General features: G+C 39.0%; 2 protein-coding genes across 6 annotated transcripts in view; one reads left to right on the top strand and one right to left on the bottom strand.

Moving 5' to 3' along the window:
- The window catches only part of PRORP (protein only RNase P catalytic subunit), a 37,480-nt gene extending 32,225 nt beyond the window's left edge, over nucleotides 1-5,255 (bottom strand). Inside the window, exons 1-4 of one of the 2 annotated variants that reach the window (XM_015631490.2) lie at nucleotides 5,173-5,255; nucleotides 3,270-4,676; nucleotides 2,201-2,248; nucleotides 718-850 (exon numbers count right to left, since the gene is read on the bottom strand). In XM_015631490.2, coding sequence (XP_015486976.1) covers nucleotides 718-850; nucleotides 2,201-2,248; nucleotides 3,270-4,270 — 1,182 coding nt within the window. In that variant the 5' untranslated portion in view covers nucleotides 4,271-4,676; nucleotides 5,173-5,255. Of the gene's footprint in view, nucleotides 1-717; nucleotides 851-2,200; nucleotides 2,249-3,269; nucleotides 4,677-4,997 lie in introns of both variants that reach the window. The other variant, XM_015631491.2, reaches the window with a different exon arrangement.
- Nucleotides 5,256-5,383: 128 nt separating this feature from the next.
- On the top strand, nucleotides 5,384-18,841 carry PPP2R3C (protein phosphatase 2 regulatory subunit B''gamma). Of its 4 annotated transcripts, none has more exons than XM_015629844.3 (13): nucleotides 5,384-5,491; nucleotides 6,090-6,217; nucleotides 7,317-7,421; nucleotides 7,989-8,101; nucleotides 8,887-8,984; nucleotides 11,310-11,380; nucleotides 12,118-12,250; nucleotides 13,343-13,398; nucleotides 13,471-13,546; nucleotides 14,156-14,292; nucleotides 15,882-16,019; nucleotides 17,669-17,728; nucleotides 18,416-18,841. In XM_015629844.3, exons 1-13 carry the CDS (start codon nucleotides 5,407-5,409, stop codon nucleotides 18,602-18,604), a joined length of 1,389 nt encoding a protein of 462 aa, XP_015485330.1. In that variant the 5' UTR covers nucleotides 5,384-5,406; the 3' UTR covers nucleotides 18,605-18,841. The 4 variants fall into 4 exon arrangements, with proteins under 4 accessions (XP_015485330.1, XP_015485331.1, XP_015485328.1 ...); XM_015629842.2 differs by having other exon boundaries at nucleotides 5,407-5,491; nucleotides 6,069-6,217; XM_033515365.1 differs by lacking the exon at nucleotides 5,384-5,491 and adding an exon at nucleotides 5,528-6,001.
- The last annotated feature ends 241 nt before the right edge of the window (nucleotides 18,842-19,082 follow it).

Below are 19,082 nucleotides of genomic sequence, written 5' to 3'. Positions count from 1 at the left end.
TCTGGGGAGCCCCACTGCTGACCAGCTGCCAACTGGATGTAGCTCCTGTCACCACCACTCTCTGGGCCCGGCCATCCAGCCAGTTTTCCTGCCCAAGCCATGGGCTACCAGCTTCCACAGGAGAATGCTGTGGGAGGCAGTGTCAAAAGCTTTGCTGAAGTCATAGAACTGCAATATACTGTAGCATCTGAAATTGTGTCCTCTCATGTTTACCATGACCTTTGAAAAGCTTGATCCTTATATTGTATACTGTAATTATAAATATGAAAGTGTATCTTTAAAATTGAGGAGTAGTTGATAGGTTGGTGGGCTGTAAAAGGTGATAGAACAAAATTATAACCAGTTCTTTTACTTCTTTGCAAGCTAAGATGTCTTATTTTGTTCTATTCAGTGGGTTTTATTCCATATTTAAAATTTAGCTTTTGGAGGATTAAAAGGTTTTAATTTTTTAATGTAAAAAAACCCCACATTTTAATTATTTCAGCATCCGTTAACAGCTGGATGAAAATATAAGAATAAATAAAATATGAAAAATGTTGAGATTTAGATGCAAATTATAAACACAACTGAAAAAGACACACAGGATACTTCAAGGCCTATCTAGTGACCTACCAATGTTTAAAGCAAGTAAAAAAAAATCTGGTGTTCTCTAAGTGCCTCAACATTACTTGTATATTACCCTTCTAGCCAATGAACCTGATAGTGTACAAGACCTACCTTTGGACTTGTCTTTCTAAAAGTGTCAGTTCCATGTATCACATCCCTTATTATTCTCTCACTGAGATTACTGTACTCCTCTTCAGTGAGATTACTGTCCTCCAGCTGATGCTTGCAAACTGGGCATTGTCCACTGCAACAGTAGTGAAACAGGAAAATAAAAGGAAAAAGGCTTTTAAATAAGAAATTCCTTAAACATTACTAATTTATCAAGTGTCTGTTTGAGTCAGTATGAGTTTAAAAGAACCCCAACACAATACAATCATCAGAAAATCAGCTGTACTCTTTCTGTGATGTATCCAAAACCTACTAAAGTCATTAGCTCTTACATTCTTTCTATTTTCTTGACAAAAATTTCATTTTATTCAAATATTTTTCCAAATAGGCTACCTCAAACTTGTTTAGTTCAAAATAAAGTGTTCTTACAGTTCTAAAAAAATAACTACTATGGAACCACTTGTCACCATTTTGTTTGCAGATTCTTAATCCATGATAAAATATGAGGTAATCAAAGTTAGTTTAGCTGTCAAAGTCTTTAACTGTTTACAGACAGTAAGATAGAAAACAGACTTTGCTTTCAGTCAAGACAATTGATCTTAGAATTTTAAAACTCTTAAAGGCTGGAAAAGGTTGTCTAAAATACGATGAATTATTATAACAGAGTACAGTACCACACACATTCTTATACAATAATAAATGCATTTTATAGCAAATGAGTCTTAAAAGAGTGAGCTATGTTATTCTTTCAATGGCTTCAAAAACTGTGGGTCTACATCTGCTTTCACTTCACAGTATGCAACAAAGCATTTTTATAAACCACTTGAACCCCCCATAATCTGTTGGAAACATTCTCATGATTAATACATTTATAATTGCTAAATTGCTACAAAAGTATAAAACAAAGATTCAAATAGAATAGCATTTAAAATAGCAGTTTACAGACATTAAGAAAACTGCACTGTAATAGAAACACACACCCAAATATACCTGTGAAAACCTAAGAACCATTACTTTGCCGTCACTGAAAATGAGATAGGGAGAAACCTTTCATCTGTACAAGTTAACTGCAGTGTGCAAATAGTATCAGTTTTCAAGAAGATAACACTTTACACACCAAAGCTGCTCTGCTAGATTGTGATAAACAACAGTATTATAAATCCAACAAAAAAGTCTTTAAATCCTGAACAGGAGACAAATAAGCCACACAGTAAAATGGCACCTCTTACTTTTTACTGTGTTTTTCTATATTGGCTCTTCTAAGTATAGCTCTTTTCTAAATGTGCATGTTGGGTCTTGTTTAATGTACAAGAAGGAGTTGGAAACTGGAGTTTGTGAACTCATATGTCACAACAGAGGTTCATATTCTCAAGGACTGAAATACTTTTGTATTAAGGAAAGCAATTTTTTTTATATTTTTGAAGGAATAGTTCAGCATAGACTAATCAAGACAACACCTCACTTATAAATAAAATCTTGCATTTACCTGTCTTTAATGTCGGTCAGGTGTCCTCTCCAGTTCCCTCCTGGTATACTAATATGTACAGAGGGAAAGATAAATAAAAACATTAGGTTCTTATTTAACAATATCTGAATTATATGTCAGAATAATTATATTCTGGCCAACATTCAGCTATAAAAAAACAACCATCTACCCTGCAAAGAAATTATATAAAAATCCATATTAATTTATTAATTAACACCTAGAAATATTATATAAAGAACCTGCATTCAACAACATGCAAAGAACTGAGACCATTGACCTCAGCAGTTTATGCTGTCCCCAAATTTTAAGAACGACACAAACAATCAGTGTGCATTGACAAGTTAAGTTACTGCCTCTGCCATATTTTCAATGCAGGAAGACTAACTTGTAAAATGGCTCTGTAGCTCACATAAATCAAAGTGAACAGGTAAAAAAATCACAGTTGGGCTCACATCCAGCCTCATGACAAATATGGAATGGGCTCTGGTGAACCCCATTGTGCATGTGCACTGTAACTAGTTGTAATCTGCAGTCTGACAACCACTACTCATAAAAACAAACAGTGTGACCAGCTAAATACTGTGCTAAAACATAGAGCCTCCTAATAAGATTGTATAGAAAACTAGGAGATGAACAAAGTCCATACATTTAATCTTCACTTTACCCAGTGGAATTTGCTGCCTCTATCCTTTAAAGAACTATTTAACTTTCAACTAGCTTACTACTTCTACACTCCAATAAATTACAGGAAAAGCCCTCATATTCCTTATCTAGCACACCAGAAAGAGATAAGTCAGCTATTTTGAATTGCCATGATCCAACATGATTTCCTAATTTTTGTCCCAAGGAGTAGTATTTAACAGGTAAAAGAAAAGGTGAAATCAGTAAAAACTTTCAACTTTCACAGTAATTAGTGAGCAAAAATAAAATGCATCTTTTCATGACAACATGTCTCTTGTGGAGAAGCAAAAATTAAAATGAGATGTTGAGGAGTCTTAGAGTTGATCTGTGGGATAATATGAATCACTCCTCCTCATGAACTGCATCTTGCTATTGAAACTCTATTTACCTTTCAAACCATAGCTTTATACTCCGCATAAATGTTTTGTGAGGGTATATTTGGTTCTCTCTCAAATATAAGAGGATACCAAAGAGCTCTTTTTGTAACTCAGCACTTTTCATACCCCTGCTGTAGTCAAAAAACGACTGCAGGACATGCAAGGTTGGGACCACATCTTTAGCCAACATTTCATTGTACAGTTCAAAGGCGAGTTTCATTTCCTGGTGACGGCTGGCTGCTTTGATACAAGACTCGTAGCACGTCCGTGATGGAATCATAATCTTTTTCACTTCTTCCAGAAGAGTCAAGGCCATTCTCCATTGATCTGAATTGCTCAACCCCTTGATTAGAAGGTTGTAAGCCCCACTTTCTAAAATCCTAAACCTGGCTTTCATTATGTCATACACATCACGGATTTCTGAAACCTGTCCCTGCTGGACACACAGTGTCAGGTATTTGACCAACACATTGTATGCAATGTCACCATTACGCTTTGCCACGTGGGTCAGCAAGGACTTGGCCACATCAATGGGGCTGTTGCACCTGATCATACTGTTCAGCATCACCTCCTCAAATATTTCAGGTAATCGGAAATCTTCCCTTAGTTTGTTCCATTCCTCAGCCTGTAAAGGCTTTTCTGGAGGCTGTACATTGCTAAACTTATGCCTTGACAGACCATGACTCATTGACCATTTCTTTGCAGCTCCAACAGAGGAAGAAAAGCGGAACTTCCCTTCAGGTATTTCTTTAGTCTCCTCATCCCATCCTTTTCTTTCTTTGCAATCAATTTCAGACCTTTTCTTGGTAGGTAAAACATCAGATTCTTTGGGGTCCACAGGTAATGCAGTGCTGGAAGATGTCATAAAACTGAAATAGTTAATTTTTTCCCTATTAGGGATGCTGAAAGAGGCAGCAAACAGCTGTTGGCATCTTGAAACAGGCCAGAACATGTGACATTTCCATAGCAAAGCCTGAAAACCCTGCTGACTAGTTTGAGAAAGGAGTGCCATCACAAAACAAAATTACCTCACAATTAGCTCAATGTATGTGATAAAGTTATAAAATGAAAAATACAGTTTGCATGGGGATGTTCATAAATAAAAGCCCAAGGGATGTCAAGCTGTATAAGCTTCTGTTTCCAAATGCTTGTTCTGTGAGTCCTTTTTGTCTCTTACAGACACAAAAAATGGTAAAATCTTTTTTCACAAAAAATCAGTCTCTTGGACTGTGAGGATGATCATCCAAAATGAGAGTATCTTTCTTTCTAGAGAAGATGTTTTGCGTATTATGATTCCTGTTTGCTGGTTACAGCAATGATGTGTACTGTTTATGTTGTACGCAGAAAGGCAAAGTTGACGCAGCTGCACAATAAGCACAGGGTTTTTCTTCCTGCCTTTGTCCAAGTCAGGGGATTTCCTAAAAATAAAAACAACACCACGATATCACAACCTGCTCCGTGGATTCCTGTAATATTTACATCTGCATGCAAGCAAACACGAAACTGGAGGTAGCTCAACGATTTCAGGTGAGAAATCCCGGTCCTGATCTTTCAGGCAGGCCCAGGACGGGGTTCCTACATGGCTTCCCTCACATTTTTCACCTGATGACAAACTTCCATTTAACTTGTTTTCCCAATCCCAAATCCTTGGTAACGCCGCTGCCAAAGAGAGAGAGCAACACCGCGGGCGGTAATTACGCTGAAATCCCAGGTACACGTTAGATTATACAGGTAAATACCGGGAAGACCGCAGTCTGGTCCGCCTCACGGGGAGAACCCGCTGGGTCCTGCGTCTCGGTGCCCCGCGGACCCGGTTCGGCCGCACCGCAGAACCCCCAGCTTTTGGGAAAGTCGCTCCCGCTCGCCCCTCGCTCCCTTATCCCCTCGCTCCCTCATCCCTCATGAGGGGCCCACCTGACGCAGCGCGCGGCAGCCATGCGCGGCAGGCGCGTGCGCCAGGCTAGAACAGGCCAACTTCCCATTGGCCCGGAAGCGCGTGGCGGGCCCGCGAGTGGAGCCAATCGCGTCTCACGGGCAGGGCGACACGTGATCCGCGCACCCCGGTGGGAGGGGCGGGGCTCCTCCGCCTTGTCAGCTGCGGGCAGGAAGCTCCGGAGAGGCAGGGGTGCGTCGCGTAGAACAGCGCGCATGCGCGGGGAGGCGCTCGGCGGCGGGCGCGTGCCGATGGACTGGGAGCAGAGGCTGCGGGCCCGTCTGGCCGCGCGCCGCGCGCGTGAGTGCCCCGGGATCGGGAGCGGGCGGGGGAAGCGCTCCGGGTTGCCCGCAATCACCGACGGGCTGGGGGACGAGCGTCGGCCTCTCCCCTTGCCATAGGGTCCGGGCGGGTCCCGGAGTCGCCCTGCGGAGAAACGAGCTCCCGTCGTTCAGGGCTCAGCGAGGGGGAGCGGCGCGGAGCTGTGAGGGCCGCGCTGCCCAGCACACCCCACCGCGGCGGGCGGCGGGGAGCGGTTCGCTCGCGGGGGAGCGCAGGTGTCAGCGACGGCCCCGGCCCCGCTCGGAAAGGCGATTTGAGTCTGCGGCACTGCTGCTCTGTCAGGCATCCTCATGTAGCTGCTGAGAATTCATACCTTACAGTGCGTCGGCTGTGTGCAGTCAGTGAAGGTGGTGCTGCGTACATACTCAAAGTACTTACGGGCCGTACTATTACCTAATTTATGCGATTGGTCTGTGCTTCGCTTATTTCCACCTCGAATTTGTGTTACTAAGCGGCACAACCGGATAAGTCAGTATTAACTCTATTTTTCAAGCCCCTTATTACATTACAACTCTGTTTGGTGTACTCCGTGAAGGTTCTTTTCTGTGTCAATCAGCCAAAAAGAATGAACAAGAGCTAAAGGATGAAGAAATGGAATTGTTCACAAAATATTACATGGAATGGAAAGGAGGGAAAAAAAGCGACAGTATATCATATGCAAGCATACCACGATTTTACTACAGGGTAAGTGAAGTATCCAGATAAACTTTTAACAAGAGGCTATTCTATGTTGTAAAAAAAGTTATGCTCATTCATAGGGACCCTGCAGCTTCAGAAGGTAAAGTAGATTGAGCTCTGAGTGAATTTCTTAGTCTAATTTTTTGTTTTATACGATTGTCAATTTCAGCATTGAAATAATTGCTAAGAATCGTATCAGAGTCAGTGAAATATTTTGCTCATCAGGCTGCTTGATAAAGATAGGAAGTTCTCTTTCAGAGGCACTTAATGTTCTAACTAAATTTTGACATACCAGTGTTACACATGCATATCTTCTGGTTCCTGTTTAGACATGATGGGATGCTGCCTCATGAATATGGTGGGTCATTGGTCTTGCAGACTGGAGATAGATCTGTTACTTGCATTATCCATCAGAAATGATTGGTCCAGCCGCCTAGTTGTGGGATGAATCAGATTGGGATGGGATCACATGTCAACATCTTGATATTGCTGGCACTCATCAACTTGACCACTCAGCTGCTGTCAAATCTCTCATAGTCATGTATTCCTTAGGGTCTCATGCTTCTGCCAATTAAATTCTCGAGTACCTGTGTTTCAGTTGATGGATATATGTGCAACTCTCTAAGTTCCAGTGGTGCTGTACTGTTCGGCACATAAATATTGGCAGAACTTTCACATTATGTATTTTTTCATCTTATTTGTTGGTCAAAACAAGTCTAGTAGATGTTCACACTTTGGAGAGTCAGGCCTACCACAAAATAGAATGTGCTGTTTCTCCCAGGTAAAACACAACAGTAAATGTCTTTCTTCTGTGTGTGAGCCATCACATCTAGTCCCTTTCTAGGGAAAGTGGTTACTCAAAGGGTTACAGGGTGTCTGTCCTGTTAAAGATGTCCTGCTTTAAGTAAGTGCTTCATTATTTAAATGGTTTGAGACAGTATGCAAGTGATATCCCTTGCAGCAGAAGCAAGTTTGGTAGACTGGATAATTTATGTCAAGTAAATAACTTCAGAGTGTGTGACTCAAGACCACCTAAGAGTACTTGCTGGATATGTAGTTTTTGAATGGTACTATGTAGAAAATTAAAATGCCACAATGTTTCCAGCTGCCAGCTGAAGATGAAGTCTTACTTCAGAAATTAAGAGAAGAATCTAGAGCTGTCTTTCTGCAAAGAAAAAGTAGAGAACTGTTGGATAATGAAGAGCTACAGGTAGGAAAAGAATTTCTGTGTGTTTTGGAATGGCTTCTGAATGGATTTAGATAAGTTCCTGTCAGAGTTGGATGATCTCCTGTCTGCCCACAGAATCTTGTAGTAAGATGCTTTGTATTTGGGCACACAGTACTTGGTAAAGTGGAAGTGCTGCCAGCCTTGGGCTGGGAATGCCAGTGTGAAACTTCCTCGTTATTATATATGTGAGGACCAAATTGATGGCTTCTGGTTTTCTAGCACATTGCAATGTTTTCCTTGGTGGGCCCAGAGGATGAAGTAAGTTCTGTTTGTGTATCACTAAGAGAGACTCCTAAGGTGGTTGATTTCATTGCACTGCAGAGACAGAAGGGGTGTGACCCTAGAAATGCTAGTGAGGGAGGGAGAGTGTGTATGTGTTTTGCAGCATTTAAGGGAATGCTTTTCTGGCTGAGCTGACCATATGTCCTGATTAACTGAGAGAACCTTGCATCAAGCCCACATTTTTGCTGAGTTTCTTAAACACTATGTCTTAAGCACATTGATGTTTCTAAAGGATATCTTCTTAACCAAATATAAAAACCTTTTAAGAATCTATGGTTTCTACTGGACAAACATCAGACATCACCAATGATTGGGGAAGAAGCAATGATTAATTATGAGAACTTTTTGAAAGTTGGTGAAAAAGCTGGACCAAAATGCAAGTAAGTTTTTCTTTTCTTGTATGTGCTAATTTTAACTGAACCCAAGTGCTATTGTAGCTTCCAGTTGCTAAAATAGACAAGAACAGTTTAATGGTGAGAGAAAGTCCTATCCATGTAGTTACTGATGAAGTGATTACTTTGCATCCTTGCAAAGGTGTGCTCTGCATCTCTGAAGTGACTTTTAATAGAGGTTCCTAAAATAATGGTAGTGCATCCTTTTGAAGAAGAAATTTTTATTAGCATGAATATTTTTAGATGTTAGTGCTCAGCAAACGGCACATGATATAAATGAACTGGAAATCGTGTCTCCAGTGATATTGTCCAACCTTCCCCTAATATCTTCTGATGCAGAATTTCCTACCAGATGTGCACAGCATGCAGTGAATGGTCCTTCTTTATGCTCCTGTTGGAGATGGCAGTTGTGCACATAGCTTTGCGATTGAGCTTTGGACAGAAGCAAGTTGTTTGTCAGTACTGGCAGTTTTCTTTTATGTGCATATTTGTTGTAGAAGATTGGAAGCTACCAAACATACTGTACTAAAGAAAAATTGAATAAAAGTTCTGCATCACTGAAGAGTCTCATGAGCAGAAATGGTAGCTTCTTTTTATTGAGTCTACTGTTGTTATTTGGTAGGATTCCACCTGATGGGTGTAATGTAGCATATTAACACATTCTGTGTTAAAACATTATTTTACAGGATCTGTAAATTTCAAATACTGTAACTGGATCTGTCAGTGCAGTGTAGTCATATGCATAGAAGTAGCTTTGTGTTTATGTTCTGCAGGCAATTCTTTACGGCGAAGATCTTTGCCAAATTACTCCATAGTGATCCTTATGGGAGAATATCTATCATGCAGTTTTTCAATTACGTCATGCGAAAAGGTTAGTAGAGGCTTCTCTCTTAGAAGTTGTTTCATTTTAAGGCTATTTTCAGCTTTATTAGTTACCTGATGTTCCCTTCAAATGCAATGAGATCTGCCCTTAACTGCAAGTGCTATTTTTCTTGAGGCTTGGGATTTTTTTCTTGTTACTAGAAGGTGGGAATCCATCATACCTCTGAAATCCACCGCTTCTTGGCCACAGATATGCTTGATCTGTTTGTTATATATATTATCATTCTGATTTCCTTTATTCAGGCAATACTGTGAAGTGCAAAACAATACAGTTCTATGGCAGGTGTGATCTTAACCACTTTGATCAGGCAGATAGCTTTGTTTGCTGTTTGTCCTTTGACAGTGGTGCTGTCTATATTTTCTAACTGTCAAATATGTCAGTATGTTTCTGTGCTTGTCGTTTACCATATTTTCAGCTATTTTTTATTATAAATATCCACTTGAGCTGAAAAAATGCGCTTTTTTTTTAATATGTGTTAGATGTTGTTTAAAAACACTAGGCTGGGTAGCAGAACAGAATAGTTTCATTATCTTTTGCCCTTGCTACTGTCTTCTTATATCTGCTAAAGCCTTTGGGAAAGGAGAACATCACCTTTCTCTGAGCAGCTCAGCCTGCTTAACTTAAAATCTTGTGTTGAGCAGGAAGCATGATATGCAGGTGTGCACAATATGCAAGAAATGAGTAATAGACCCATTTCCAACAGCAAACCCAAAAGCTGCAGGATAGGAGACTTGTGGCAAAGTCTGCCACAATTGTATGCACTTCATAAAGGGTCACCCAGATGGACACAGCAGAGGTTCTTTCAGAGCTTTGTTTCACCCAGAAGTTTTGAGTCTTGTATATTTAGGATGATACTTTTTTGCTAAGCAAACAAAATAATAATAGAAAAAAAAGCTGCCACCACCAAGTCACTTCATGTGTGATGCACTTACTTTAAATTTAAGCCAAGAACCAAACAACCACACTCTATAATGTCTGCCATCTGAGTGACACTTAGCCCACCAGGAGAAACACTTACCTTGAAGAGTGAATGTTATGAAAGACAGCTCATATTGCATAAGAGGAACTTTTGAACTGTTTCTTCAGAAAATGGGAGTTAAATTTAATGTTGAGTATGTGAATAATGTTTCTTATTAATCTAATCTATACTCCATCACTTAGAGTGCTTTAACCATGACTTCAAGTACGTTGTCCTGTAGAATGTCCAATTAATGTGCCTTCTCTTTACAAAGATAGATGCTTTTGTGATTCTAATTCTTGTCTTGTGACTCAGAAGTGAGGGCCTGACCTGTGGCTGTAGCTGCATTGTCTGGTCCTATACAGGGGGCTGTCACAATCTTACCTGTAAATTACATTGCACAGCTGTTTAATGCAGTGAAAATGCACTGCTACACGTTTCTAAGTCAGTGAGAGAGAGCAAATCCATGTCACTCCATATAATCAAGTGTGTGCTTGCAGCCTGGAAAGCCTGGGCTGCATCAAAAGAAGCATGGCCAGCAGGTCAAGGGAGATGATTCTCCCCCTCTGCGCTGAGACTCTTGAGACCCCACCTGAAGTCAACCCAGGAAAGATGTGAGCCTCTCCTGTGACAACAGGCTGAGAGAGTTGGGGTTGTCCAGCCTGGAGAAGAGAAGGCTCTGGGGGAAGCCCTCATTGTGGACTTTCAGTACTTAAAGGGAGCATATAAAATGGAGAGGGAGTGACTTCTTACCCAGGCAGATCATGATAGGACAAGTGGAAACAGTTTTATATTAAAAGAGAAGACATTTAGAGTAGATGCTGGGAAGAAATACTTTACTCAGAGGGTGGTGAGGCACTGGAACAGATTGTCCAGAGAACTTGTGGATGCACCATCCCTGGAGCTGGTCAAGGCCAGGTTTGATGGGGCTTTGAGCAATCTGATCTAGTGGGTACCATCCCTGCCTGTGGTGGGGGGAGGATGGAACTAGGTGATGTTTAAAGTTGCTTCTAATCCTAGCTATTCTGTGATACACCAAATGAAATGTGGTATCTGCTCAGCTATTTTTCACATCTAGTTACAAGGCAGTTGTGGCAAGGGTGTATATTTATATTACAAACAGTATATATTTATGAAGTGTATATTTATAGTACATTGCAAGTGACTCTTAGAAATTTCCAGACTGAAACTTTCTAAGCAGCGCATGACATGGCTTTGCTTAATGCTCAGAAAAATGGGAAGAAGCACTTAAAATCCAACTGTGCCTTGCAACCTCTAGAATAACTTCAAATTTTGGCAAGAACTCAAAAGCCCCATAGGTTTCTTGCACTGTAACTCTGTTTTCTGTTTCACAGTGTGGCTTCATCAGACAAGAATAGGTCTCAGTTTATATGATGTGGCAGGACAAGGCTACCTCAGAGAATCAGTAAGTAAATTCTTGATTAATTTAATGTCTCTTTAATCAAATGATAGAGCATCAGAAAGACCCAATTTTTTTCCTAGTCTTGTCTTGTAAAAGCTTATATCATAATATAAATTTGGGGTTGGCACATTTGTTTGGATAAATTGCAATTCAATTCATATTTAAGAGATGTGGTGGTGAGAGTGGTGCTAGACTTTTGAATTTATGGGTAATTTTCTGAGAAAACGATTGTATCTACAAAGATTTCATGTCATTAACACTTTACTAGATTTAGTAGGATATGGTAAAAATCACAAATTATTCCTCAGTGAATTGTTCTCCTGTTCTAAAAGGAGGTAATATTATAGAATAAATTAAAAAATAAAATTGTCCTAGTTTCCACTCAAAGAAAAAGGATTTATTAAAGAATATTCAGCAATGGGATAATCCAATCAGGAGTTATGTTTCTGCTATTTGAAAAAGGCAAAGCTGAATGCATTTATATTTACATACAAATATCTCGTACTTTGTTAAATTCTGTTTTATTAATGGATTGTTTCAGCCCTAGAATCATATGTGCATGTATATGATCTGGGATTTCCTGCACAGAGACAAGAGCTTTTTTTACCTGCATACATGCTCTTTTCTGCATTGTTGCAGGACTGTGTTTTTAACAGAATACACTTGAAAGCCAGGGGAGAATATAGTAAACGTGGAACAATAGTAATGTTTAATGCTTGTTTTCTTTCTTAATTCTGCAGGATTTAGAAAATTATATTTTGGAACTCATCCCTACTTTGCCACAACTGGATGGCTTAGAAAAATCTTTTTACTCCTTCTATGTCTGCACAGCGGTTAGAAAGTTCTTCTTCTTTCTGGATCCTCTCAGAACGGGTAGGTCTCTTAAAATGTTTCCACTGAAGCTACTTATGTTTACAAAGGAATGTGTAGTTGTCCTGGTAGACTTTTGTTTGGCATTGAAAATTAATCTCCACGGAAGACCGTGACTCTTTGTTGTGGGTCTAATAATCTACTTTGACAGCTAATGAATTTCTGTGAGCTACCCATCAGTTGAAGTACTATAGAGTTATCTCATAGAAACTGACATGTAAAATATTGTTTCATCATAATGAGCCATTAGCAGTAGCTAATTTCATAAGTGTTTAGGGTGAATAGAAAATACAGCAACCAACAACACAACTGCTTGTCAGAGCACCCACAGAGCTGTGGAAATGCTCAGGAATGGTTAAAGTGATGTACTTTTCTTGTGATTAAATCTGTGTGCACCATGTAGACCTACTAGAAAAGGTCTGCAGTTAGGTCTGATAATGCTTGTTACAGGTGTAGCTCCCTCCTATGCTCTCAATTTAAGTCACAAAGTACATGTGTTTTCAAGGTCCAGCTGTGCCCCTTGTAAAGGTGAGGATTGTGTGGGCAGCAGCCTTTGACAGAGGTAATTGCAAACGTTTGGAGAGGGTGGGTGGGAAGTTACAGTGCCATTATTTTGCACAGCTGTTAGCACAGGGTCTGTGCACCAGTCAGAGCTGCACCAGCAGAAGTGCATTCTGCTACCTTACCTTTGTGTCACAGCTGTAGTTTTGAAGATGTAAGAATATCCTGTCATTTAGGAGACTATTATTTCATCAAATGTTTTAAGTGTGGTTTCTTTGCATTTTTATTTTACATTTTGAGTTGATGTTGAAAACTCACATTTATTTTAATCTAGTTTTCTGGCATTTAAGGCTTCAGGATAGCTCCTGCCAATATCAGGCTAGTTTTGTTCAGTCATTTTAAAAGGTATTTTATTTTATCTCTGAAACTAGAGCCTTATCCTTGATGTTAGATATGGGTTTTGTTTAGCTTTTGTTTCTTAAAAATTTGTGCTCCAAATACTTCTTTCTGAAGTGGAACCACCTAAATGAGAAAAAGTCAATTGATATGTTGGCTGAGCAACTGTTAAAATGTATTTTCCTTTTCTTGCTGCAGGGAAGATAAAGATACAGGATATTTTAGCTTGCAGCTTCCTGGATGATTTACTGGAGGTAAAGGTCTCTATCATATACTGTTGTATTTTAATTTACTCTTTCTGAATTCTAACTTTATGTTTCACTTAGTTAAGGGATGAAGAACTTTCTAAAGAAAGTCAGGAAACAAATTGGTTTTCTGCTCCTTCTGCATTAAGAGTTTATGGTAGGTTCCTTTCTATGTCAACACTTTTCTTCTCCTCTTTCTTGTATGACTTAGGCACATTATTACTGCTGGTTTTTCTCTGTTTTTGTCATGTTAAATCCTCCTGCTAACTTGTCTTTTCAAATCCTGTATCCACCCTTTCACTTTATCTTCCTGACTTTCTTTAATTTTAATTCTTCACTGATGCTCTTTATTGTGGCTTTATAATCTTGTACCTTGTTGCACAAGGTACAAGATTCCTCTGTAACCTTCTCTTCTGCCTCTGTTCATGCCTTTGCATCGTCTCTAGCTCTTTTTTAATGCTTACAGTATATTTGTATAAAATAATATGCTCTTAACCTTCTGCTCCTCTCTCAGTATCCACAGCTATTAACTTAGATGAGAACTGCTAACACCTCATGGGAATCCCACTTCCTCTCCCTCCATATTCTGTGCTTATTTCTGATGCTTTATGAATATTATTGTGGATATAGTAAATTCTCACTTAACTGTGTTAATTTTATTAAGGAAATTAGAAAATTTAGCATTTCACTGTTTATTTTTCTCTCTTGAAACAGTTCTTTTCTAATAGAGGTATATTATGGTTTCCTTTTTTTGTCTCCTTCCTAGGTCAGTACTTAAACCTTGATAAAGATCACAATGGTATGCTCAGCAAAGAAGAACTGTCCCGGTATGGAACAGGGACTCTGACCAACATATTTTTGGATCGTGTTTTTCAGGAATGCTTAACTTATGATGGTGAAATGGTAATTACATATCTTCCCTTTATCCACAGCATAACACCTTTGGCTTACTGAGTTGAGAAATGTCTAATAATCAGTGTCTTTTAAACAAAGAGTAGCTTGAGGTAAAGTAACTTCCATTTATCACTGTGCACACAGATGACCACGCAACATATTGAAAATTTAATTTTTTTAAGAGCAAGGTGATTGCTGCATGGCCTAAAAATAAATTGCTTGTTTGAAAAAGCTGAGGTGATAGAGACTCCAGACAGCCTAGGATAAGGCCACTTGTAGATTCACTTACGGAAGTGCATGTTGAAAAAAATGTATAGATGCAGCAATACTTTTTAATTAAATGTAGTGCTTTAAAGGGAACTGAAGACAAGTGGCACACTTGAGATTAGTCCAAGTTAGCTAAGCTGTCAACTTCTTCATGAAGACAACTGTGTTTTTCACCATAAGCTTTCCATAGCTGTGAAAAATGAGAAGTCTAACTAATTTAAAGTAACACCTTGTATCTGTATTTTTTGAAACTTAATGTCCAGCCACAATTCTTGTCTGCATTCAGAGGACTGGAGTTTAAAGTGATGTTACAAATGCACTACACAGTCCTTTTGGCCCCTGAGCAGTTTTTTTGTGAGAATCACATAATCATTGAGGTCATGAGGGATCCTCTTAGCTGTCCTGTTCTGGACTTGCAAGAGTAGGTTCTTCTCTCTTGTATGGGGGAGACCAGAGCAGGACCCGGTGCCAGGGTGTAGTGTAAGCAGGCTGAGAAGGATCACCTTCCTCAACTTGCCACCAAAGCGTTTCCTATGCAGCTGAGGGTGCTGGCAGCAGCCTTTGCTGCAAGGGCCTCTTGCAAAGCTGCTCTCTGACTAGTCAGCCTCCAGCTCTACAGCTTTACAGTGGGGTTATTCCTCCCCAGATGCAGGATTTTGCATTCCCTTTGTTGAACTTGATGGTAGCCTGTTTTTCCAGGCTGTCAAGCTCCCTCTGAGTGACAGCACAGCTCTCTGTTACAGGTAAACAGGGTAATTATACACACAGGGCTGTAGGATTTCTGTCCTTGTCACAACTGTATCTTGATTGGGAAACCAAGAATCCATACTAATGAAAAAGAAAAGTGATACTTATTTGGAATGTTAACTAATATTTCTAGTACGTAATTTGCCAAACCACTGACTCTGATCTAAGGATTATATACATAATTGGCCATATCGTTCACTATTTGGTAGCAGTAGGCTTATTGCCACTAGACAATTTATAATAATGAAATATTTTACATGTTTTTTCTTAACTAGTTGGGTATGTTCAGCAATTTAAAGATATATTAAACATTGTTTAAAAGCATATATATGGCATGTTTCTTTTGGATTTATGCTTGGAACGCTATTTTGCCTCTAAAATGGCAGGATTTCCCATTAGTAGCAGTCATTAAAAAGTAACTTTTCTGTGCACATTAGTGGTAGCAGCCATTTTCTATTTCATGTTGTCTTTTTCAGAAAATAAACTGATCCCCTACAATGAAATAGCTGCCAATTATAGAGTTCCTGCTTGCAAAATCAATTTAGAAAGAAGACTATAATAAACATGATTGTATCTACTTCTAGGACTATAAAACCTACCTGGACTTTGTGCTTGCATTAGAAAACAGAAAGGAGCCTGCAGCTCTGCAATATATTTTCAAACTGCTTGATATAGAGAACAAAGGACACCTGAATGTCTTTTCCCTTAATTATTTCTTTAGGGTAAGTCTCTTTATACAAGTAGGCCATTTTCTGTGTTTATAGTGTTATAGCCTATGTGCTTCTGCATGCAGATCTGCAGGAAATCACTTCAAATTACCTATAGCCACAGGCAGGCTTGTAATGACTTCTAAGAAGATTTAATTTTTTTTAAAAAATAGACAAGAATTGGAAAGATTTCAAAAGGTGTTTTCAGTAGTTTATCTGCAGTTGAAATTGACTGTTGATTTTGAGTAGGAAAAATATTTTCTATAGATTTGAGGTTTTTTTAATTGAAAATTGTCCTAAAATTGGATGACCTATTAAAATCTTTTATGATGGTTCTGATTATTGTCCATGTTTTTAATTTCAACTGTAATCCTAAATTTCACTAAAAGAAATAAAAATAATGAAATTTATTGATAGGCCTATATAGCTGTGGGGTTTTTCATTCAGTGCTTTGCTTGCAAAAAGCTTCTTGCATTTTTCATATGCATTTGTACCTGTTGCTTCCAAAATAGATTTAAACTAAGCTTAATTTTTTTAGTTGCTGTTAAAATTAACTTAAGATTGTAAAATCTTCCTCCAAACTGGGGTTTTTGTGGAATGGGGTTTTTGTTGGTTTGTTGTTGTTTTTTTTTTCCTTCTGTCTAGTGGTGATTTTGATTTGGAGAGAGAGCATGTTTTGTTGTTCCATCTTGTTTTTCTCATAGCTACCTGAGATATCATGGGAAGAGAAGTGCTATGCAGTAAAATAGTATTTTTGGTGTGGATAGTTTCAGCTGAGTTACAAGCTTGATGGTTTATTCATGTACAGGATTCCCTCAGTAGTTATTCAGACACGGGCTCAAGCACTCCAAATTTCTTTATATGGATCTTTGTATTAAAACTGTGAAAATAAATAATGTCATTGTACTTAGCTGTATGCTTGAAGGATGAGGAGCAAGGTACGTACCATTGAGTCAGTGAAGCATTCAGGCCTGCTCAAGGCATGATCTTATATCCACCTTACTTCTGTATTGTAACAAGTCTCCTTTTGGACATGGAACATTTTAAGTTTTCCTTGAAATCAGAACAGTTCTTCTTGACTCTGTGAATGATTGCTTTTCTGCTGACATTAAGTGTGAATAGATCTGCACCTACAGAGGCTGTGTTGGCAAAGCTGTGCTGACGAGGCTGTGCAGCTTGTGCTAGTGAAACAGTTCTGTTCATAGGTGTTAGGTTTGGTGATGTAGATATTTAAATAGTACCACATTAAAGTAATTGATTTTTCTTTCTGCTGATGGGTCATTTTCCTTCTCTTTCCCTAGCCTATATTTCATACTGTGTCAGAAATGTAACCTTATGGTTCGGGAGTATTAGTATCTTAAGTTTTGAGTGTTGAGGGATAACATGCAAATGGCTCAAGCACTGCTCATAATGAAAGTGAGATTCATATCATACTAATAAAGAACTGTGAACCTAAAGATATATATCATTGATAATGCCTTAACTCATCTTTGCCTCACATGTGGAAGGAAAATGATTGCAAGCTCATTGTACCATGTACATTCATTGTACCATGAATGCTTTGTTAGAGGGTAATACAGCTTAAGATGCAGAAGCATTTAATAACTTTCATACAGTGTCAATAGTATACTACACTAGCCATTCCCAACTTCTCATTTTTCTAGGCTATTCAGGAACAAATGAAAATTCATGGACAAGAACCAGTTTCTTTTCAGGATGTCAAGGTTAGCTCTACCAAATGGAGTACTGTATAAAATCATTGAATAAGCATTTCATAATTTAATTATGTTACATCATAATTTCTAGGTTGCTGTATATTTACTTGGAGAGTAGTAGAAATGAGCTGACTTGTCCTACTCATAGATTTGAAAATGCCTTTCTAGTCAGCAGTTGCTCTGTAAAATAACTGATATGTTCTAGTAGTTTTCTTAATAGACAAATTACCTGTTTTTGTTCCTTACACTTGAAGGTACTTGCTAAGTGCGTTTTACAGTTCTGAGGATCATTCCTTGGGGGATGGGGGGCAGACTGGTGACTTAAAAGCCTGTAAAACTGATAACTATCTACTGTATATTTAGCAGTTTTAGTACATAAAGAAAGTACAAGAGCTTCCACAAAATTTAACTCCTACAAGTGAACTGAATTTCTTTTTGCCACTTTGTGGCTAAAGCCTTCCCAGAAAAGCAAATTCTTACTTGAGATGTGGGAGCTGAGGACACTGTCCGAACTGTAGCAAATCAATCAGTGTGCTTTGTATCTTAAATGCTTTGGGGCTTAACAGCTGCTTTTTGTAAACTGGTGTGGGTGGCACGAGTTGCCCAAATATCATTCTGTATATGGTATGAAATAGCTATTATTCTGCTCATTAATGTGTGGGGGCTTTTCTCCTAATTTTGACTTGTCTTTCATAGGATGAAATCTTTGATATGGTGAAGCCCAAGGACCCTTACAAAATCTCCCTTCAAGACTTGATCAATAGCAGTCAAGGAGACACTGTTACCAGCATTCTAATTGATCTGAATGGCTTCTGGACGTACGAGAACAGAGAGGTCCTTGTGGCAAGTGATAATGACAACACTGCTGATGGGGATGATACGTGACTTTGAATGGGAGCAGACTGTATCCATGGAGATCTCAATCTGATGGGCCAGCATCATTCATTATCTGAATCAATTCCTCTTCCATTTTACTTCTCTCCCTTCCTCCTTTGCCCCACATATGATATAAAATGTGGTACACACGAGTCACAGAATTAATTCCTGAAACCAAAAGAGTAACTGTTGTTTAAAAGGCAAAAGTTACATTTTTTTTTTAAATAAATATTTTTTGGACTTTTTTTCATGTGTACCACGCCCTATTCTTATTTAAATACCTTATTCCAAGTGTGAATTTACCCCGAGTAAAAGTAAGAATGTGGTTCTTGGTATCTTCAGCGCTGACCTGTATCTGCTCAGCCATCCCAAACCTCCCACTCCATTCTGCATGGCTTCCTCTAATTACAGCACTGTTGAGCATGCTGTTGTGAAGGCAGAAGTTTTCAGGAAGAAGTAAAGAATTTAGGCCTTTTTCTTCTATGCA

Source organism: Parus major, chromosome 5, assembly GCF_001522545.3.
Source record: "Parus major isolate Abel chromosome 5, Parus_major1.1, whole genome shotgun sequence".
In the NCBI taxonomy this organism is placed as follows: Eukaryota; Metazoa; Chordata; class Aves; order Passeriformes; family Paridae; genus Parus; species Parus major.
Note: the sequence above shows the minus strand (reverse complement) of the source record. Positions and strands in the feature narration are given on the sequence as shown.